This window comes from Megachile rotundata, chromosome 9 (assembly GCF_050947335.1).
Source record: "Megachile rotundata isolate GNS110a chromosome 9, iyMegRotu1, whole genome shotgun sequence".
NCBI classification, from domain to species: domain Eukaryota; kingdom Metazoa; phylum Arthropoda; class Insecta; order Hymenoptera; family Megachilidae; genus Megachile; species Megachile rotundata.
In genome coordinates this window covers 8,832,553-8,857,142 of record NC_134991.1, presented here as the reverse complement: position 1 = coordinate 8,857,142, position 24,590 = coordinate 8,832,553, and the positions used below count along the sequence as shown (strand labels likewise).

The following is a 24,590-nucleotide window of genomic DNA, read 5'->3' as shown; positions in this document are numbered from 1 at the left end:
AACGTCTCATTTTCGCATTGATCGAACCATCAACTGCATATTCGCGTCAACGCTTACAGTTCCAAAAGCGATCGACAAAGAGTTCGAGTTGCAAGAATTTCTACTTGCTCGGTTTCTTCTTTGAAAATGCGAGATATCCGCGTCTTGGCCTGTCGTTCGTGTATAAAGCTTCTCGTATTTTCCTCGATGCAAAAGCGGAAATAAGAGGACTCCGAACGTCAAGCGTTTTTCGCATTCACCTTTCGTCTTTCGGCGTATGATGTTTGCGATTGAAATTTTTGTTCAACTTGAAACGCTCGTGTTTCCGTTTAAATGATACCGACATTTTTACGTCGAAATAAGTTTCTTCTTTGTTACAAAAGCTGGTGGATGAAGAAATTACTTTGGGTCAGTCGAATCATTTGCTTTTGTGATGATAGTAGGTGTGGGAATACAATGATGATATTATGCGTGGATTTATAGTGCGTGATAATACATGTTTTAAGAGAGAATGCAATGTGTGGTGATTCTACATATGAGTATGCAATGTGTGGTGATTTCACATATGAGAATGCAACGTGTGGCGGTATAATACATAGGAAATATAGCGCGTGGTAATATGACGAGTGGCGATATAAAGGGGTGGTAATATTACGCGTGAGAATACAATGCATAGTAATTCCACGCGTGGTAATACAACGCGTGGCAATATAACGCGTGGCAATATAACGCGTAGCGATATTACGCGTGGCGATATTACGCGTGAGAATACAATGCATAGTAGTTCCACGCGTGGTAATATTACGCGTGAAAATACAACGCGTGGCAATATAACGCGTGGCAATATAACGCGTGCCGATATTACGCGTGGCGATATTACGCGTGAGAATACAATGCATAGTAGTTCCACGCGTGGTAATATTACGCGTGAAAATACAACGCGTGGCAATATAACGCGTGGCAATATAACGCATGCCGATATTACGCGTGGCGATATAACGCGTGGCGATATTACGCGTGAGAATACAATGCATAGTAGTTCCACGCGTGGTAATATTACGCGTGAAAATACAACGCGTGGCAATATAACGCGTGGCAATATAACGCATGCCGATATTACGCGTGGCGATATAACGCGTGGCGATATTACGCGTGAGAATACAATGCATAGTAGTTCCACGAGTGGTAATACTACGCATAAAAATACAACGCGTGGCAATATAACGCGTGGCGACATAACGCGTGGCGGTATAACGCGTGGTGATATTATGCGTGAGAATACAATGCGTAATAATTCTACGCGTGATAATACTACGCTTAAAAATTCAACGCGTTTCAATATAACGTCTGGCGATATAACGCGTGGCAATATAACGCAACAGTTACAACCTATAATAAATACAATGCATACAAAATACAGCGCATCGGAAGTACAAAACATGACAACTACAACGTATAAACACAACATATGGTAAATCTAAAATATGCCAAATATAGCGAGTAAAAATGCAGTACATAGGGAATACAAGAAAAGTGGCAATATAAAAAAGTCTATCGAAACATTCTCGTTCACTTATTCCTTTTGCCGTTTCCATCGAATTTACCTGATACGAGTATTTGTGTCGATGAAACGCGTTCACGTATGTATTCGATTGAAAATATCGATGTAGAGTACTCTATGTAGTATGCGGTTGATGCGAGACAAGAACAGCGATATGCAACGAGAGGATGAAAGATGGAAAAGAGGATTGTAGGAGGAAGTAGCGTAAGACGAGAAGAAGATTGCGGGGTTGGTGTATCGATCGTAAACTCGTGACAGCCGCTTTTCTCGAAACCGCATCCACGATTACAAACCGAGAATGTAGAAACAAATCTGAGCATTTTTCTGCGAACGCAGTTCCGTGTGCATTTGTAGAAACGCGACTATCGATTATCGATATCGTAGCGGTATCTTATGAATATTTTAGAGTGTATTAATATTGCAAAGATTTTTAGTTTGCAGATTGAGATTTTGGGAACTTGAGAATTTGGAAATTTGAGGACTGGGCAATTTGAGAATTTGGAAATTTGAGAAATAGGAATTTTGAGAATTTGGAAGTTTGAGAATTTGGAAATTTGAGAAATAGGAATTTTGAGAATTTGGAAGTTTGAGAATTTGGAAATTTGGGGATTTGGAAATTTGAGAAATTGGAAATTTGAGAAATAGGAATTCTGAGGATTTGGAAGTTTGAGAATTTGGAAATTTGAGAATTTGGAAATTTGAGAGTTTTGAAATTTGAGAGTTTTGAAATTGGAGAATTTGGAAATTTGAGAATTTGGAAACTTGAGAGCACGGAAACTTGAGAATTTGGAAATTTGAGAGTTTGGAAACTTGAAAATTTGGACATTTGAGAGTTTGGAAATTTGAGAAATAGGAATTTTGAGAATTTGAAAATTTGAGAAATTGAAAATTTAAGAATTTGGAAATTTGAGAGCTTGAAAATTGGAAAATTAAAAATTTCAATACTTAAGAATTTGCATGTTTCGAAAATTGCCAAATAAAAAAATCCGAAAATAAAAATATTGAATAATTTCGAAATAATTTTATTCCAATCTCGTCGTCATATATCGATAACTCGATCGACAATCGCTCCTCTGCAGCAGCAAATAAAATCGGTGTTAAATGAAGAGGAAAATGGCGCGATAAATTCGCGGCAATTCGACGCTTTTATTCGATTACTCTTTCTACGTGCTCGTATCAATTCTTCCTTCTTCTTTTTTCCTTTTTTAATTTCGTTCCAGTATTCCTTCGTCGGTTTACGGCGTCGCAAGAAATTCAATTAACGCAATTGCGGCGAATTAAAAGGTGGAACCTGTTTTTGAATTTCACCGCTCGTTCCCTTAATTACGATTCGTTGCGTTTTGTAACGTGTTTCTATCCATTTTCGCTTTTTTTTTTGTTATATAAATTTTTTTTTAATTTTCCACGATTGAACGTGCGTTTGACGCGAGCGAAATAACGATTACAGAGGCTGAAATTTTTAACAGAGTTTCCTGCGGAGTTCGCGGAAACAGAGGGAAAATTAATGAACACCACCTTTGTTTGTTCCGATTTAAATTCTTTCGAGTGTTTCGTACTGTTTTTTCTTCCCGTGGTACTTCGAACATTGCGCGTCTAAGTGTTACGATTGTTTTTGATGTAGTTATATTGTTGCTTTCTTTTATTGTAGAAAAATGAGGTTCTGTTTTTTTAATGCTGCAAAGAGAATTGTGGCTAAAATGTATTTTGTTACATTTAATTATATGTTGTAGATAATGATCGTACGAGTGAATTTAATTAATTCAATTTAATGGAACAAAGTCGTTTCTTTGTTTCGGAATGTATGAATTGTTAACACGGTTTTTGTGGGCTACTATTTTTAGTGGGATTTAAAAATTGGGGAAGCATTGTTTAAGGGAATATTTTTGGGAGTAGAGAATTTGGGGATTTTGGTGATTGGGAAATAGAATTTTAGAAATTTGGGGTTTCAGGATTTAGGGATTTGGAGAATTGGGTGCTTGGAAAGTTAAGGATTTAGGGAATTTTACGGGTTCAAGGATTTAGAGAATTAGGGATTTTGGAAATTAGGAAATTAGGGAATTAGGGATTAAGGGAATTAGGGATTTAGGGATTTAGGGAATTAGGGAATTAGGGATTTAGGGAATTAGGGATTTAGGGAATTAGGGATTTAGGGATTTAGGGAATTAGGGAATTAGGGAATTAGGGATTTAGGGATTTAGGGAATTAGGGATTTAGGGAATTAGGGATTTAGGGAATTAGGGAATTAGGGATTTAGGGAATTAGAGAATTAAGGATTTAGGGAATTATGGATTTAGGGATTTAGGGAATTAGGGATTTAGGAATTTGGAAAATGGAATATTAGAAATTTCGGGTTTAGGGATTTAGTGATTTAGAAAATGGAATATTAGAAGTTTGGGGTTTAGGGGTTCAGGGATTTGGGTATTTGAGTATTTGTAAATTTAGGAATTTAGGGATTCAGAAATTTAGAGAATGGAATATTGGAAATTTGGGGTTTAGGGATTTAGGGATTTGGGAAAGGAAATATTAGAAATGTGGGGTTTAGGGATTTAGGGATTTGAAAATTTAAGTAGTATAGAATTTTACTAGAAATCTATGAATTTTTAATTATATGTAGAAATTCAGAAACATGAATTTTAGAAAATCCATTAATTTGCAATTTAACAATTTAGAAATTTAATAGTTTAGAAACTCAGAAGCAAAGAAATTTGAAAATATAGAAAATATCAATTTAAAAATGTAGAAATCAGTTTCGAAAGTTTAGTAATTCACTCATTTAGAAACTTATAAATTAAAAAGCTTGAAAACTTAAAAAATAAAAAGCTTGAAAGAATATGTATAATAGTATAAGAACTCGAATACCTATAAACTAAATGAAAAGTCAAAAACTTTGAAATATGACATCATTTATCAACGTTGGCAAATAATAAATCGCCTCGTGTCATACATCTCGCTCGAATATCTTCACTTTAAAAATAAATATACATCCAGCAGTAAATGTGCATAGTTTACTATGAAATACAATTGCTGAAGATTATTAACATTTCTGTCCGTTCTGCACTGATTTTCATAAATGTAAAGACATAATAAATACGTAAGCTCGGCTGATGCTGTTACGTTAATGCAAACAGCGTGGGAATTATGAATGTTTATTTGCCGAGTGTAATTCCTTCTGGGAACGTGGTATTTCGGAGCAAGGTATATTATTTCACGATGAAGATATTAATATTAACGCGGAATATTAAGCTTCTACGCGTGAAACGCACACGGAACGTATAGAAATTATTTTATACACGAATCAACTGCGTTGATATTAATGCAAATCGGTTGAATTGATTTGTACTTCAAGTTAGATATAAATTTATAATCATCGTTAGCGGAAACGATCGTCAATGTGTTCAAATCTGTTATACAAAATGTTTGCCGAACACGCCTGTTTGAAATAATTACATGTTCTACGTTTATTCATAAATGTCTGCCTTTTAATGAGGTATTTAATACAAACCAGAAATTAAATTCACTTTATGGACTATATATTATACGTTTTATCGAAACGTTATGTAAATATCCTGTTAAATATACAATGTTTGTGTTAGAGTTGTAACTTTGAAGTGTCAGGTTAACAATCAATTTTATAACTTTATAACCGGAGGTAACTGTTAATTATCATGGAGACGTATGTGGAAAATATTAGAGAACGCAAGGAAAGTATGAAAGTATTTATTTTAAATAATAGGTCTAATGTGAAGGTGCATTTTTCTATCTGGCGTAACTCAGTATTCAAATTTGGCGCCAAAAAGAGAAAGATAAATGTCAAAGCTTATATTTGTATATTTAACAACTTGTATACTTAACTATGCAAGAGAATTATTCAAAATTTGTGTCAGAATAAAGGAACTGGAGAGTTACTTATCGAATCGTACTAACAAAACTTAATATTCAAATTTGGCGCCAAAAAGAGAAAAATAAATATCAAAGCTTATATTTGTATATTTAACAACTTGTATACTTAACTATGCAATAGAATTATTCAAAGTTTGTGTCAGAATAAAGGAAGTGGAGAGTTACTTATCGAATCGTACTAACAAAACTTAATATTCAAATTTGGCGCTAAAAAGAGAAAGATAAATATCAAAGCTTGTATTTCTACATTTAACAAGTTGTATAGTTAACTGTGCAATAGAATTATTCAAAGTTTGTGTCAGAATGAAGGAACTGGAGGGTTACTTATCGAATCATAATAACAAAACTTAATATTCAAATTTGGCGCCAAAAGGAAGGATTAAAAATACCAAAGCTTGTACTTCAACACTGATCAAGTTTCGTAATTAATAACATAATACAGTCGATCAAAGTTTATGTTAGAATAAAGGAACTCGAAAGTTACTTATTGAATCATAATAACATAACCTAAAATTCAAATTTGGCGCCACATGGAACAAAATAAATATCAGTATAAAAGCTGACATTTGTACATTTATCAACTTTCTTATCAATCTAATATAATCGAACATAATTTATACTGAAATAAAGAAACTCTTTTCTTAAATAAAACCACTTTTTATTTTAAAAAAAATTTAAACATCTCTCGAATGTACAAACATACCATTTTCTAATTATAGTGTTATGAAATATACAAATGCCTTAAAATTTTCTTCGACCCCAGAAAACAATACTCATTAACAAGATTTGCCAATTATTTTCGACAGTAACACTCTCTACAGCCATACTCGACAAAATCCGATTTACTTGTAACCAGCAAACAATTCAGCCCCGTCGTGCAGGGACTTCATTAAAATTTAACGAACGCCGCTCATTTGATGGTCTCTTGGCAAGCACGTGCCACAATCGTGTCGAAATAAAAATCCGGAAATGGTGGATCAGTTCCTGGTTTGGGAGAAAGAAACAATCGATTAGGAATCGGTACAAACAACAAAGGGACGTCGATTTGTAGGTGCGATTAATACCTGTGTCTCTCGATGTCCACCTTGTCAACGTTTACCTAGTGAACGATCGAACCAATGTAAACACGGTTAATCATCGAACGTTGAACTGATGGCTAATGTACAGTTTCAGTTTGTGGATCGGAAGTAGACAGCCAAGTGTCTTAACCTCTTGCACTACTACGTCGAGTGTGGTTCGACATCGCATTTGGATCTAGTGAATAATTCAGTGGTTTAGAGATTTAATTACAGGGTTGGTTAGAAATTTGGAAATTTTTAGTTGGATGAAGTTTTGGAATTTTGAAATATTTCTGAATTCTCAAATTTCCAAATTTCTAAATTGTCAAATTGTCAAATTTTCAAGTTTGCAAATTTTCAGATTCTCAAATTTCAAAATTGTCGTTTCCAAATTCTCAAATTCCCAAGCTCTCAAAATTACAAATTCTCAAATTTCAAAATTGTCAAGTTTCCAAATTCTCAAATTCCCAAGCTCTCAAATATCCAAACTCTCAAATTTCCAAATTCTCAAATTTCAAAATTGTCAAGTTTCCAAATTCTCAAATTCCCAAGCTCTCAAATTTCCAAACTCTCAAATTTCCAAACTCTCAAATTTCCAAATACTCAAATTCCCAAGCTCTCAAATTTCCAAACTCTCAAATTTCCAAATACTCAAATTCCCAAGCTCTCAAATTTCCAAACTCTCAAATTTCCAAATTCTCAAATTCCCAAGCTCTCAAATTTCCAAACTCTCCAATCTCCAAATTCTCAAAATTCCAAATTCTCAAATTTCAAAATTGTCATGTTTCCAAATTCTCAAAATTCCAAATTCTCAAATTTCAAAATTGTCATGTTTCCAAATTCTCAAAATTCCAAATTCTCAAATTTCAAAATTGTCATGTTTCCAAATTCTCAAATTCCCAAGCTCTCAAATTTCTAAACTCTCAAATTTCCAAATTCTCAAATTCCCAAGCTCTCAAATTTCCAAACTCTCAAATTTCCAAACTCTCAAATTTCCAAATACTCAAATTCCCAAGCTCTCAAATTTCCAAACTCTCAAATTTCCAAATTCTCAAATTCCCAAGCTCTCAAATTTCCAAACTCTCCAATCTCCAAATTCTCAAAATTCCAAATTCTCAAATTTCAAAATTGTCATGTTTCCAAATTCTCAAAATTCCAAATTCTCAAATTTCAAAATTGTCATGTTTCCAAATTCTCAAATTCCCAAGCTCTCAAATTTCTAAACTCTCAAATTTCCAAATTCTCAAATTCCCAAGCTCTCAAATTTCCAAACTCTCAAATCTCCAAATTCTTAAAATTCCAAATTCTCCAAATTCCAAATTCCAAATTCTCAAATTCTCAAATTCCCTAATTTCTAAATCCCTTAACTCCTAAACACCTAAAATTCCCTTATTCCCTAAATCCCTAAATCCCTCGATTCCCAAATCTCTAAAGTCTTATATCCCTAAGTTGCCAAACCCTAACATTTCTGAATATTCAAATTATCAAATTTCTAAATTTCTGAATTTCTAAATTTCTGAATTTCTAAATTTCTAAATTTCTAAATTTCTGAATTTCTAAATTTCTGAATTTCTAAATTTCTAAATTTCTAAATTTCTAAATTTCTGAATTTCTAAATTTATAAATTTCTAAATTTCTAAATTTCTAAATTTCTAAATTTCTAAATTTCTAAATTTCTGAATTTCTAAATTTCTAAATTTTTAAATTCCTAAATTCCTAAATTCCCAAATTTTTAAATTCTCAAATTCTCAAATTGTAAATCCCCAAATTCCTAAATTCTTACATTTATAATTCTCCAAATCCCCTCCACTCTCCACTGCCCACACATCAACCTATCATCCACAACATACGTCAATGTTTAGCATAGCCACACACGTTCAATTATTCCAACACTTCACAGAATTCCTCCCGATTATAGAGCAAACTTAAGACTACTGTGTCTGAACTAACCCAGTATTCCCGTATAAATATCCCTCATTCAAGAATGAATCCCTCGTAACATTTAGCGAAAATCAGGAAGCGTAACATCGTTCAAAAGAGACTTTATTTTTCAATCGCAGCTGGATCGTTAACGTTATACCAGTGTTATGCAAGCACGGGTCAAAGAGATCCATGCGAACCGAGTGTTCTAATGTTTGCGGTAATCAATCTCGAGCAAGCAAGTACTCGTTCCCTCGAAATTCTCGAATCGTGCTGTTTAATGAAAAACCACCGGCGAACGTGATTGAACAAACGCTTTGGGTAAACACTCGACCTAAAAGAGGAAACGTTTAAGAACGAAGGTAAAGATCGTGTTTACTCGTTTGTCTGAGAGCCGGTAATTTGTTGTCTTTTTATTGCGATACATCGGGAAATTGATGAATTGTTGCTTCATTGTTGGAATTAATAAATTCGTTTGTCGATTATGTTTGTTGTGGATGTACACATTGATTAAAACAAATTGGATAGATTGCAATTTAAATATCTCTGTTTGTAATTGTTCGAGGAAGGAAAATATTCTACGATTGAAGAGGAATTTTAACCGAAGATGTTTGTGTTTCATATCGTTGATTCACATTTATTTATTATTTTTCAAGTTTTAGTCTCTCTAGTGGAATGACTAATTTTTTTAGCACATCTTTTTTTATTTCTTGGTTTGAATATTTTTTAAAAATTAACAAAATTCAAAATTTATTCCTTTGAAAGAACTTTTAACGTGAAGAGAATATTTTGAGAAGAAGAATAAGAATATTTAGGTACCTCTGTAAAATATATTTAGTTTCAGGTTTATGAATATTTAGCAACCTGCTTTAAATCTGCATATATGAATCACGATATAAAACATCTTGAACTTCGTTGGAAATACGAAAACTGAAATAAGAATATAGGGTTATAGTATGTGATTTAGATTGAGTCTATTCTATAATTAAATGATTTTTACTGCTACTTTTAGATACCGTAACTCGTATTCAAAGCTTGCAATTTGTACGATAAAGACTTGATTAGTAATCTAATTCAGAATAAATGATTTAGAGAATCTGAAATTTTCAGTTCCTAAATTTCCAAATCCTCAAATTTCCAATTTCTCAAATTTCCAAATTCTCAAGTTTTCCAGTTCTCAAATTTCCAAATTCTCAAGTTTCCCAGTTCTCAAATTTCCAAATTCTCAAATTTCCAAATCCTCAAATTTCCAAATTCTCAAATTTCCAAATTCTCAAGTTCCCAAATTCTCAAGTTTCCAAATCCACAAATTTCCAAATTCTTAAATTTCCAAATCCTCAAATTTCCAAATTCTCAAGTTCCCAAATTCTCAAATTTCCAAATCCTCAAATTTCCAAATTCTCAAATTCCCAAATTCTCAAATTTCCAAATCCACAAATTTCCAAATTCTCAAATTTCCAAATCCTGAAATTTCCAAATTCTCAAATTTCCAAATCCTCAAATTTCCAAATTCTCAAATTTCCAAATTCTCAAATTTCCAATTTCTCAAATTTCCAAATTCTCAAATTTCCAAATTCTCAAATTACCAAATTCTCAAACTTCCAAATTCTCAAACTTTCAAATTCTCAAATTTCTAAATTCTCAAACTTCCAAATTCTCAAATTTCCAAATTCTCAAATTTCCAATTTCACAAATTTCCACATTACACAATTCTCAAATCTTCAAATGTAAAATAATTCGATTTTTCGAGCCGCAACATTCTAATTTCATCGTGTTAACAAGAAAAGCGAGAGTAATGAAGATCGAGGAGATTTAATGATCTCCACTAAAACAATTCACCATGGAAGTACGATCGCTTCTCACAAATTTCCAGGCGCAATTTTCAATCACTATCCCCTCATTAGCATAGCGTGAACGTAACACAAACACGGATCAAAGCGATTCAACGCAAATATCCTAACATCGAGCAGCATCGATCTACGGCGAAAACTCTGCTACCGCCAGCTCGAATCGTCGTAATTTGATGAAAACCCGTGGACAAACGCGATGGCGGTCGTAATCAAACGATTCCCGGTGAAACAGGAAACGCGTAAATTAATCAGTGTACACACATGGACTCTGCGGCGAAATTTAGACTTCCTTGCGATAAGAAATTCTTTCGGTTTTAGGAGATGACTGCAAGTTTCAAAACTTATGTCCTTTTTAATATGCAAGTTTCAAATGTTAAGAATGAAAGTGTTAGGCTTTAAAGTATTTAGTTTCCAAATTTTATTTATGTTTCGAAAGTTTTGCATTCTTAAATTTTTCAGCTTTTTAGTTCTGAAATTTCCAAATTCTCAAATTTTCAAATTTTCAAATTTTCAAATTCTCAAATTTCCAATTTCTGAAATTTCCGAGTTCTCAAATTTCCAAATTCTCAAGTTTCCCTATTCTTAAATTTCCACATTCTTAAATTTCCCAGTTTTCAAATTTCAAAATCCCTAAATTTCCAAATTCTTAAATTTCCCAGTTCTCAAATTTCCAAATTCTCGAGTTTCTAAATTCTCAAATTTCCCAGTTCTCAAATTTCCAAATTCTCAAGTTTCCAATTTCTCAAATTCTCAAATTCCCAAATTCTCAAATTTCCAAATTTTCACATTTCTAGATTACTCAATATTCAAAGCTTCAAATCTCTAAATGTGCAAACATTCAAATTCCCAAGCTCCTCTTGCAGCCTCCAAATTTCCACCTAACCCAATTCTCATCTCTTCAACTTCCCTGACTTTTCACTTTTCAAATTTCCTTCCCTCAAACATCCCCTCTACCCTTCCAATCTACTCTACTCATATATTTCACATATTTCATATATCTCATATTGTATATCTTAACCAACCCAAAACACTATTTTTCCCAATATACCCTTTCCATAAACCTTAACCTTCTCACCCCCTCCCTCAAAAAAAGGTGTAGATAATTACACTCATAGTGTACATAGTGTATACACTCATATACATCTTAACCAACCCAAGACACTATTTTTGCCAATACACCCTATCCATAAATCTTAACCTTCTCACCCCCTCCCTCAAAAAAAGGTGTAGATAATTACACTCATAGTGTACATAGTGTATACACTCATGTACATCTTAACCAACCCAAGACACTATTTTTGTCAATACACCCTATCCATAAATCTTAACCTTCTCACCCCTCCCTAAAAAAAAAAATGGTGTAAGTAATTATACTCACAGTGTCATTCCCAGTTACAATTTTCTATCAGCTAAAAAAAAAGTGTGCAATAAAAACAGTATGTCCACAAAGAACGTGTCAGTAACGAGGCACCGTTTCATTTTTTTGATGGCTGCATTAGGTTTTCAATAGAGCAGCTGTGTCCGGTCGTTTTACCATAAGCATTGTTTTTCTACGCACACGTACACACACCGTTTTATAGGGAAAGTGTGCTGCAACGCCAGTTCCGTAACGTCGACAGCGTATTAGCACCAGGAATGCAAATAATTGTTTGGTGCAGTGTATACAGGGTGGCGAAAGCAACCCTGGAATGTAAATAGAGTCGACTTCTGAGTGCCCCCACCAAGAATAGAGCTTTCTGGCATGCTCGTCGATGTATTGGCTCCTCTTACTCTTTGTGTACACACAGACACACACATGTACACATTGATGCGGTATAAGGGTGGTGGGTGCAACCGGGTTACGAGAAAAGCTGGCAATCCCTCGGTTTGCTCGGCATTCACGAAACGGATATGCGCCAAGAAGAGTTTCTCCTGAATCAACCGAATCCCGCCAACAGTTTGGTTTTCATTAACTCTGGCTAATTCGCGTCGTGATAGCACGATGTTCGGAAGTTGACCAGGTGACGTTAATGGAGGCACGTGCGTTCATGTGACTGAGCAGGCGGATTTGTGTCGAAAACGTGCATGTGAAGGGGCAGGGTAGTTTGCAGAGCTGATTTGGGTTGGGTTTAGGTTATACGGTTTCGAGATTCTCAAGTTGTCGGATTTAATTATTTTTTAAGTTGGAGATTTCGAATTTGTGAGATTATGAATATTTGAATTTTTAAGGTTCTAAAGTTCCAAATTTTATAGTGTTAGTATTGTAACTTGTTTATTGTAGTATACATATATGAAAGTACTGATATAATTATTACTAAGTACATGTCGCAAAGTTTTTGATGGGAGACGCTCTTACAATGCTACTGACCATCGTTTCGATTAATAAAAAATAGAACGTAGGGCGCTTGATTCCTATACATCGCACCATTTATGAATAGGGAGGCAAACTTTCATCATATATATAATTTACAAATATCTAAATATTCTAATTTAAAAATTTCCGACTCATTAGGATGTTGAATGACTATCACGATCATAATTGCATCGTGAACATTAAAGACTCATACCCGTACAAACACGCTAATCACGATTTCTAATCCTTACTCATACTGGACCTCGCACCCATCTTAAATAACACTGTCTCTTGACTAGAGTCCCTACCTCTATCTATCTCCAGCAATAGTATATAAAAACTTGCAATATTGAAAGAGTCTACTACTTAGTCGATCCAATATAAGATATATGAATTTTCTTAAAGTGTTGTCAATTCTACCAGAATCCAACAAGATTTGCAAATTCCAATTTTGCAGCTTAACAAATTTTCAAACAGCCAAATTACTAAATGCACGAATCTGCAAATTTTAGAATCCCTAAATCCTCATACTTAAACTTCAATATATGAAATCCTCAAATTGAAACTTTGTCAAATTGAATAGTTCCTAAATTGAAAAGTCCCCAAATTGAATAGTCCTCAAATTGTTTAGTTCCCAAATGGAGTAGTTCCCAAATTAAATAGATTCCAAGTTAGAAATTCCCAAAACTCCCCACACTCCCCAAATTGAAAGGTTTCCAAATTGAATAGTTCCCAAATTGAATAATACCCAAATTGAATAAATCCCAAAATTGAAACGTCCCGAAATTGTATAGGTCCCAGATGGAACAGTCCCCAAATTGAATAGATTTCAACTTGGAAATTCCTCAAATTAGATACTGCCCTAATTGAAAATTACCTAAATTAAATAGTTCTCAAATTGAATAGATCAAAAAATTAATAAGGTCTCAAATTAACCACTCCCTAATCTGAAAAGTCCCTAAGTTGAACACTCCCCAAATTGAAAAGATCCTAAAATTGAAAAGCTCCCGAATTGAATAGTCCCTAAATTGAATAGACCCCAAAATTGAAAAGCTCTCAAATTGAAAAATTCCAAATTGTATATGTCCCAAATGGGAGAGTCCCCAAATTGAAAAGTCCTCAAATGGAATAGTCCCCTAATTGTATAGGTCCCAAATTGGAAATTCCCTAAATTGGATACTCCTCAAATTGAAAAGTTCCTAAATTGAATAGTCCGTAAACTGAATGGAGCCCAAAATTCAAAAATTTCTAAATTGACATATACTTACATTAAAAAGTCCCCAAATCGTATGGGTCCTAAATGGAATAATTCCCAAATTGAATAGTCCCTTAATTGAATAGACCCGAAAATCGAAAAGCTCCCAAATTTAAAAATCCCTAAATTGTATAGGTCCCAAATAGAATACTCCCTAAATTCAATAGACCCCGAAATTGAAAAGTTCCCAAATTGACCACCCCTTCAACTGAAAAGTCCCTAAGTTCAACACTCCCTCAACTGAAAAGTCCCTAAGTTGAACAGTCCCTAAATCAAAAAGTTCAGAAACGAAAAGATCTCTAAATCAAAAATTCCCCAAACTGTAATTGTACCAACTCAGCTACTGGTACACCCCGCATTGCATCAAATGTTGCGCAAAGGGTTAATAAACCTCTCGTACCGTACGAACTTAGACAAAATGGAAGATGTTTCACTCTCGGAAGTATTAAGACGTAGCGTATTTTAGCTGCAACTTCACATGCTTCTCTTATCTGGCGAATCGAGTAGACGAGGAGAGAGAAAATCTCGCTGCGATAAGAATAGAATCCTTGTACCGAGAAACAACGAAGACACCGGAAAGGAATTCACCGAGATTTCCTTGGTTTTTGTCTCGCGAAACCGGGTCGTAGGTTATCGCGAGCGGAACCACGAAAAATATCCGCGTTAAAATATCGCCGCGGGTCAAGCAACGATAAATTATCACTGCGTCAGCAATTAATTCTTGTCGTAGCCGACGATTAATCGCGTCGCTCGAACAGATGCGATACTTTATTGCACTGTGCCGAACTGCACGCAAGAAATTTGCGAAACTAGCGTGGATTTCCGGTTCTTCCTCTTTGGTTGTTGGGGCACTTAGGGGATGGGGACTGTGTCATATGAACGCACACGAATCGTTTCGTGATATACATTCGTGTATTGTTGGAGCGAAATGGAGGGGTGGACTGTTTTTGAATACCTACATTTTTTAATTTGATTTTTTGCATATTTATTAGAGACGCATGTTTCTGGACTTGTGATTAGGGTTGTGAGTCAGCGAAATTGTGAACTTTTTAATTTTGTAGATTGGAAGTGTTATCAATGACACCAATGTTTAATTCTACAAGGTGTTTGATTTTTATAATAGCTGAATTTGAAAGTTATTACATTTTCAAGTTTTTAAATTCTTTAATCCCAAAACTCTAAGTGCTTAAATCTTCAAATTTTCTATTCTGCAAATTCCCAAATTCTCATGAACCCCAAACCCTCTGTTCCTCAGTTACTAAGTACCTTAATCTCCAAATTCTTGAATTTATAAATTTACAAATTTCTAAACTACTATATTCGTATAACCCCAACTTCTTTAATCCCTAAATCTCTAAATGTCCTACTCTCCAAGTCCCTAAGTCTCCGAATTCTCAGGTCTCCAAATTCCTAAATCTCCAAATTCCCATATCTCCAGATTCCCAACTCTCCAAATTGCCACACCTTCAAATTCCTAAATATCTAAATTCCCATATCTCCAAATTCCCAACTCTCCAAAATGCCAAACCTTCCAATTCCCAAATCTCCAAATTGCCAAGTCTCCAAATTCCCAAATCTCCAAATTTCCAAACCTTCAAATTCCCAAACCTCCAAATTCCCAAATCTCCCAATTCCCAGATCTCCAAATACCCAAATCTCCAAATTCTCAAATCTCCAAATTCCCAAATCTCCAAATTCCCAAATCTCCAAATTCCCAAATCTCCAAATTCCCAAACCTCCAAATTTCCTAAATCCCTAATTTCCTAAATCCCTAAATCCCTAATTCCCTAATTCCCTAAATCCCTAATTCCCTAAATCCCTAATTCCCTAAATCCCTAATTCCCTAAATCTCTAATTCCCTAATTCCCTAAATCCCTAATTCCCTAAATCCCTAATTCCCTAAATCCCTAAATCCCTAATTCCGTAAATCCCAAAATCCCTAAATCGTTGAACCTGTAAAATTCCCTAAATCCTCAACTTTTCAAGCATCTAACTCTCCAAATCCCTAAATCCTCAAACCCAAATTTCCCAAACCCCTCAATTTCCCTAAATCCCAAAATTTCCAGCACTGTTACACGTTAATCTCCTGGTACATTGGACAAGTTTTCAGGGACATTTGTTACTAATATTTGTTTTCGAATACAAAGAGGAAATAGCATTCGTTTTTACCCTCGGAAAGATATGCATGATGGAGAAAATGCTTGTTTCGGGCTGCAGTTTCTGTGACCTCGTTTTCTTGCGTCGAGGATAAAGATGTCTCATGGAAGGTTTCATCCGTTTCTTTTTTAATATTTAATCTCTAAGGAGATTGAAAATATGAACTTCCGAAAGTTTTTAAATTCGTTCTCTTCTATTATTTGTTACGTATATTCACGGCATACCTGAAACAATATATTTCAGAAGTGTTTTGTAGCGGACGTGAATTTTTGGGGTTATATAATGTTTGAAACACGGTTATAACGAAAGTATATGCTATTTAATGTATTATTGAATGAATATCATTTAATGAATTATTTCATATATTTAATTATTCAATATATGAATCGCTCCATACATTAACGATTGGATAATTAATATCTATACATGTATATTGAAAATTATTATTCTTGTTATCGCATAATTTACACAGTGGTGGATTTGCACAGTGTAAATTATTACACGTAAATTATCAATGTAATTTCAACATTCTCTATTTATTATAATCCTTTAATAGTTATTGGAATATTCACACTTGTGTTAATATTTACATTCAATATTTGTCCTCTTTATTTCAGTGTAATATTAATTATTCACCGTTTGAAAGTTTAGAGATTTGACTGTTTGAAAATTTATGGATTTAGGAATTTAGAATTATTAAACTTTTGCATTTATAAAGTTCCAAATTACATGTGTTATTATTTTGTATGTTTAGAAATGTTTCATTTAAATGGTTGGTTCTTTGAAAATTGGTTAGTTGAAAATTTGAATACCTGAATTTTCAATTTTTATCTTTTAGAATTACCAGATTTGTATGTCTTGAAATTCTTGGATTCTTAAATCCTTCAATCATCAAATTCCTAAACTTCCAAATCCCTAAATTTCCAGATTCTTACATACTTAAATCCCTATATTTCTAAATTTCTACATTTGCAAATGCCCCACATTCCCAAATCCCCAAATCCCTAAATTCCACATCCCCACATCCCCACATCCCCAAATCCCCACATCCTTAAATTTCACATTCCCCACATCCCCAAATCCCCACATCCCTAAATTCCACAGTCCCCAATACCAACATTCCCCAATTCCTACATTCCCCAATTCTCACATCCCCAAATCCCCACATCTCCAAATCCCCACATCCCCAAATCCCCACATCCCCAAATCCCCACATCCCCAAATCCCCACATCCCCAAATCCCCACATTCCCAAATCCCCACATCCCTAAATTCTACAGTCCCCAATTCCAACATTCCCCAATTCCTACATTCCTCAATTCTCACATTCCCCAATTCCCACATTCTCCAATTCCAAAATTCCCAAATTCTCACATTCCCCAATTCCCATATTTCTCAATTCCCACATTCCCCAATTCCAAAATTCCCCAATTCTCACATTCCCCAATTCCCACATTCCCTAAATTCCCACATCCCCAAATCCCCACATTCCCAAATCCCCACACCCCCAAATCCCCACATTCCCAAATTCCTATATTCCCAAATCCCTACATTCCCAAATCCTTACGTCCTCAAATCTCCATATCCCCAATTTCCCAGATTTCTACATTTCCAAACTCCTCAAATTTCCAAATTCCTACTTATGGAAATCCCAAACTTCCATCTCCCTCAATTCCTCACTTCTCAAATCTACCAAATTTCTAAATGTCTCTATTCCTAAACTTGCACCTCCAAAAATTTCCAAATCTTTCCAACTCCTCACTGCCGACATAAACATCAATATCTTGAAATTCTCCAGTAGACCCTTGACCTGTCTACCTATGACCTATCTACCTATCACATGATGCACCTACCTATCGCCATAACAAAATTATCCATAATCACCAAATTCTAAGTCTAATCTAACTGTTTCTTATGTTTGCAGAAATTACAAACGATCGGCGAGGATTTCTGCGGTTTGGACGTGAACACACCTCTGGGAGGAGAGGACCCGATGGAGGGGACGCCGGTGCTCACTTTCAAGACTCATCTGACGGCGGTCGCTGCCACATCGACCGGTGACTACACGGTCGTCTTCGTGGGCACGAACAAGGGTCATCTGAAGAAGGTTAGTGCACGATACTCTTTATCTGGTTGATCGAAGAAGAGCAAAAGGTGGTCGAACGGTACCCGCTTGTTTCATTAGGCCTACCTTGTACGTTCGTTATCTGTATTCGCGAGGATTTTCCAAGGAAGCGAGCCTGATTCCTTCACAATGACCTCCGACCACCTCTCTGTTTAACGTTCTTTCACCTCTGACACTGTATAACACGTTCCGATTACGCTACGAGGATGCTTGTCTCAGGTCTTATTTTTGCTCGCTCGATATTTCTGGCACTCTAGCTTTTGACAAACCTTGAATTATCTCGGAGTTAATGTAGATGTGATACGTTTCTTCAATTTCGGGAGAAAAGCTGGGAAGAAACGTATCTTGATGAGAAGTTTTTGAGGTAGTCTGTTTTGAGCAATGGGGTTGAAAAGTGAAATCGTGTTTTAGATGTTTCAGTATTGGATTTATAAGCAGTATGGTGGTTTGAGAGCTAAATTCATGTAGTGTTTATTAATTAATTATTACAATTGACTGACTAGTTATTAATTATTTACTGAAGATTTTTGTATGAAGTTGTGTTGAAATATATGAGACATAGAAAGATGTTTTTTTTCATTTTGATACCGGATTTGATATTTTATTTTATTTACAATACAGAATTTAATTCAGTTCAATTCAATTCAATTCAATTCAATTTAATTTAATCTAATTTAGTATAATTTAATTTTATTTAATTTAATTTAATTTAATCTAATTTAATCTAATTTATTCTAATTTATTCTAATTTAATCTAATTCAATCTAATTCAATCTAATTCAATTTAATATAATCTGCCTTAATTTAACAGAATTTAATTAATTTTAATTTAATTTAATTATAATAATGTCAGAATTCTCTTCACAACAAACACGTAACATTTCATTGTACTCGTCATTAAAATATCATTGAATGCATACTAAAATATCAATATTTCAATCTTCAACTGTATTCATCAGTCAAACTTGATATCTGCCATAATTTTTCTGATCCGCCGTACAATACATGAATTTAAAGCTTAATATTTGCTGCGATTGATTATATAAATCCTTTGTTAACGCTCTTAATATCAATCGCCTAATTACGCTAAAACAATGGCTAATTTCGGAACCTATCAAATCTGTCAGCATTTGATGACACGAAAGTGTCGCAAAATGGCACTTATGGTACAACAATTTGAAGCTTAAAGTCTCTTGAAAATGATTACGTAAACCCTTCATTAATATTCTGAATATAAAATGGCTGCTTACGCGTTACAACAGACAAAGACAGATTTGGCAACTCGGGTCTCCCTCCATTCGATGACACGAAAGTATCACAAAATGGCGCTTGCGTACTAACTCGAAGCTTAACTGCCAATCAAACTTAGAGCGTTTTGTTGCAAATTTTATTCGAAGAAAAATGCAAAGATTCTCGTGAGATATAACATTTGATTGCAGATATAATTTTAAAATTAATTTACAGTAATAAAAAAGAGAATACTACATATTTTATAGCTGGGGGTGAATAGCTTAAATCTTCATAAAAATGACATAAAGTTACTTATTTAACTATATATATAAATTAAAGGCCACGTTAACACATCGTTCTTCAAAACATTCTGCAAAGGAACATTTGTATAACAAAAGATGCTAAACAGTTCGATTAATGAGTTTTCAATTAATCAAGTTTCCCATTTTTTTCCCGAATTTAAATTTACTTGTACCACATTTTCTGTCAAGTTGGGGTAATGCGAGTCCAAAATAAAGCTCGAGTAACGAGAAAGAATCAACCGGAAGAAACTGGAGAGGATTTAGCAGGATAATCGTGATTAATCGCAACGGATTCGAGAGGGTCCAGTCGTGAGATATCGCGTTCCTGGAAACACATTCAGATAAAGATCCAACAACCGGAATTTTTCTTGCAACAACCAGTAGCTTTCTTACTATTTTACGATGTCTGTCTTACTAGACTGCGATATGGTGAAACCAATTACAGTAGAGCGATTTAGAACACTCATGGATTTGGAGATTTAAGAATTGAGGAATTTGAGGATTTGGAAATTTTTAAATTCGGAAACTTGAGAATTTGAATATTTCAGAATTGGGGAATTTAATGATTTGATAAGTTTGAAATGGAAATTCAGGGATTTGAAGATTTGGAAATTTGACTATGGAATTTAGGGATTTGGAAATTCAGGATCTAGGGAATTTAGGAATTTTGAAATTGGGGATCTAGGGAATTTAGGAATTTTGAAATTGGGGATCTAGGGAATTTAGGAATTTTGAAATTGGGGGTCTAGGGAATTTAGGAATTTTGAAATTGGGGATCTAGGGAATTTAGGAATTTTGAAATTGGGGATCTAAGGAAGCTGGGAATTTGGAAATTCGGAATCTATGGAATTTGGGGATTTGGAAATTCGAGATCTAGGAAATTTAGGGGTTTGAAATTTGAGATCTAGGGAATTTAGGGATTTGGAATTTGGGATCTAGGATTTTTGACGACTTGGAACTTTGGAATCTAGGGAATTTAGAGATTTGGAATTTATGGAATTTGACGACTTGAAATTTGGGATTTAGGGAATTTATGGATTTGGACATTCTGAAGTTAAAAAATTGGTAATTGTGGAATTTTGGAATCTGCCGATTTGAAACCAAAATTTGATCATTTGGAAATTTTCGAATTCCAAGAATTGAGAATTTGGAAATTTAGAATCAACGAGTTTAAAAACTCGGAAATGTGATTTGAATATTTGAAATTCCCTAAACAGATAAATCCCTAGATTTCAAAATTCTTATGTTCTCGATCCATCCCCGAACGTTCAAATCCCCAATCATCTCCAGAAATAATATCTTTCGCAGAAAAGACAGATTTGTTCTCAATCTTCCCATACTCATACAAGTTTCACTCTTGACGCACTCACAGTTAAAATATGACAAATGTTACTGAAATGTTGAATACTAAAATTTCGATTTCAATAGAATGTCTATTAGCTTGAAAACCCTATGGCTGATCATACGTTTGAATCAATTGATTAGTTTATATTCGGAAGATCACACCATCCCATGATCTGATGTTAACCATGAAGAACCGTGAAAGTATGGAGACCCATGAAAGTACGTAGAAACGTGAAACTATAAAGGAAGAGATGTCTCAGAAAGCAAGTGTGAAAGATACGTTATATTCCAGTCGCGTCTCGATTAATTCCGACGATCGCGAAATGATGGTGCGGTGGGCGTAAAAGAAAAACACACCTTGGCACCATTCGATGATCCCTGAAAGTTGCCGAGACAGTCCATGGGGCTCCATTAGCCTCGTTAAGCGTTAACGCTTCGCGAGCAACGATATTCCGTAATGGCTATCTGGACAGGGAAGGTTAATGGAACGCGCGGCTAGAAAGCGGATTTCACTGCAGCCACGATTCTGTCCTGTTCGCGTTAATATCTATTGTGATTACTTTCGCAGTCGCGCGAAAGCTATTCGGAATTAATTATCCCGTCGAAAGAGAGCAAGGGACGTTGCGATTCGAACCGTAATGGGTTCGAGCGTTTTGCAACGAGCTGCTGATTTTATTGCTTCTGTTGCGCTGCAACAGCTCTACGTTTAAACGCCGGATATCGCCGGACTGCTTCAGAGTTTTCCGCTGAGAACGCGAGTGAGGTATGCTGACTGTCATTTTTCTCGATTTCATTTAAAATATGGGTGGTGCTGCGAAACTGATGTAATACCTCATTTTTCTTCGTCTACACGGCGATTCAGAATTAAATCGCGACGTTTATAGGTAGCCTGTGCTTGAAATCATCACTTTCAGATTTAAAGCTTGAACTTTAGATTTTACCTTAGTAGCTTAGTTTTCAAAGACGGAATATGTGGATGTTTGAGAATGCGTTTCAGAATTAAATCGCGACGTTTATAGGTAGCCTGTGCTTGAAATCATCACTGTCAGATTTTAGCTTCAACTTTAGATTTTACCTCAGTAGCTTAGTTTTCAAAGACGGAATATGTGGATGTTTGAGAATGCGTTTCAGAATTAAATCGCGACGTTTATAGGTAGCCTGTGCTTGAAATCATCACTGTCAGATTTTAGCTTCAACTTTAGATTTTACTTCAGTAGCTTAGTTTTCAAAGACGGAATATGTGGATGTTTGAGAATGCGTTTCAGAATTAAATCGCGACGTTCATAGGTAGACTGTGTGCTTGAAATCATCACTGTCAGATTTTAGCTTCAACTTTAGATTTCATCTGAGTAGCTTAGTTTTCAAAGACGGAATATGTGGATGTTTGAGAATGCAATTCAAAATTAAATCGCGACGTTCATAGGTAGACAGTGCTTGAAATCAGCACTGTCAGATTTTAGCTTCAATTTTAGATTCCATCTGAGTAGCTTAGTTTTTAAAGACGTGGATGTTTGTGATCATATGTGAAAGACGTGGATGTTTGGATCATATGTGAAATGCAGGGTAATTTGATTGATACGGTGATGAAATGTGTATTACAATAAAATCTGCATTCACTTAATGGTCATGTAGGATGCTAATATGTTGCATATGATACAACTGCATATGTTCAAACCTGATCATCAACAATTACGTCATATAGCATTTACATTATTTATGCTTGATATCAATATTAGATGTATACATTAGATGTATTTGGATGGTTATATCCTATCATTATAGTCAACCTACTTGACATTGATCCACATGTTCCACATGCTCCACATGTGCTTTCAATTGGTAGAATTAGTCAATAGTTCAAATGTTGCTATTTCGTTAGAGAAGACATTACCTATCTTATGTTAAATAACAATGCTGTCTAGGTATCTTAAATATGTCATATTTTATTAAAGATAGATAATATTGCCAGCGTTAATGAGTCGCCACATCAGAATTAAAAATGGAGTTTATGTATAATCAACTTGATAATCACCTAAAATGAACAATGAATAAATGAATAGACATTCGCCATCTTAAAATGTTCAGAAAAACCGTCCATACCGCTATCTAATTTATATGATTTACATATTTGATGTCGATATTAAAATTATGTTTTAATAAAACAAATTTACAAATTATCACCGGCTATGAATGATGACAACGTTCGAATAGACATTTGTACAACGACACCTGAGTTTTTCTTTTATAGCAACATACGAAATAACATCCTAAGCGTAACCGTGTTCGATGTCGACAGCGTTAATCAGCCAGGACATCGCAATTAAAAACGGCGTGTATAATCAACCGATTAGAATCGCAGGTTAATAGCGTGTAATATTCCAGCAGGTATCTAGGAAGGATGATGTCGGTAGGGTCTATCCCGATTAATCACGATCTCCGGGGCTAAATTCCCGCCAATTTGTTCCGCAATCTAGCGTCAGAATGTAGCTGTCCCGGCGTAAGGTGATTCGAAACGGCGAATGGAAAAGGAACCTTGGAAATGATCGAAAGATTATGGATCTGCTTGTTGCCTTTCTTACGGATCCTTGTATCGTTATATACGGGCTGGATTTCCAGGAAAATCATCCTGCGGACTTCTTCCAATTAATCACAATTACCGACTGATACCTTCTGCAATTTGTTCTGCAATCTGCTCGTGCCGGGACACTCGATCGACCTGTCTACGTTTGCGCAACTTATTTAATCGTAACTGTGTTTCGTTTCAAACGAATCCGGTACTTTTAACGTTTGGTTGAGGACGACTGCAGGTGAATTTGGTGTAGGATACGGAGATTATGAGAATTTCGGATGTATTTGATTGGGGAAGGACCGTATATGGTTAGATGTTGACATACGTGCGTTAGAACTTTTGAAAGTTTAGAGCTTTGAGAATTTTTGGAAGTTTGAAATTTGTAGGTTTTATATATTTGAATATAGGAGGAATTTTAGAATTTTAGAGGTGCGGTACTATAATTCAAAATATCCGGAATTCAAATTACTGGAATAATTCAGCTATTAGCTCTTACAAGCCCGAATCGAATTTTGCCCATATCTGCATCACAGTGAAAATGAAAATGGAGTATTAACACAAAATATGATACAATGTAACATATCTAATAAATTTGAGGAAATCGAAAGATTGCTAAAAGGAAGAGCAGTTTGAAGAGGGGATGATTTTTCGTAAGGGCGTGGCCGACATTCGTTAGCGAAACGGCAAAGAAAAGTGGGAATTGCGGGCGGAAAATCAAAGAGGTGAGAAAGGGAAAAGGAAATTCATCGTCGGAGAAGAAGAAAGAGGGCCCCGTGAAATTTGCAAGCTAACGAAGTTTCGCGTGGCTCCGTCGTTATTCATCGTGATTAATTAAAGCCGCCGCCTCGTGGCCGCGAATCGTCGGGGCTTCGATTATAATTATCTGTGTGCAAACGCAAAAGCCAAATAGCTATGCGAATGAGCGCAAATACGCCGTGCAAATTCGTTGAAAGGAAGACCCCGACCCCACCGCCGGTTAGTGCAATATAGGACGAGGAAGTTGTACGTC

At 35.0% G+C, this 24,590-nt stretch overlaps 1 protein-coding gene and 1 long non-coding RNA gene across 8 annotated transcripts in view; one reads left to right on the top strand and one right to left on the bottom strand.

The window, feature by feature from the left end:
* PlexA (plexin A) overlaps nt 1-24,590 on the top strand; it is a 496,310-nt gene that overhangs the window by 358,066 nt on the left and 113,654 nt on the right. For all 7 annotated transcript variants that reach the window (XM_076535614.1, XM_076535612.1, XM_076535613.1 and 4 more), the window contains one exon: nt 17,936-18,118. In XM_076535614.1, the coding sequence (XP_076391729.1) occupies nt 17,936-18,118 (183 nt within the window). The remainder of the gene's footprint in view (nt 1-17,935; nt 18,119-24,590) is intronic.
* Nucleotides 6,103-10,590, bottom strand: LOC143265163 (uncharacterized). Its single transcript, XR_013039365.1, has 3 exons — nt 10,258-10,590; nt 6,505-6,694; nt 6,103-6,424 (listed from the first exon to the last, which is right to left on the bottom strand). It is a non-coding gene; the product is annotated as an uncharacterized LOC143265163 (long non-coding RNA).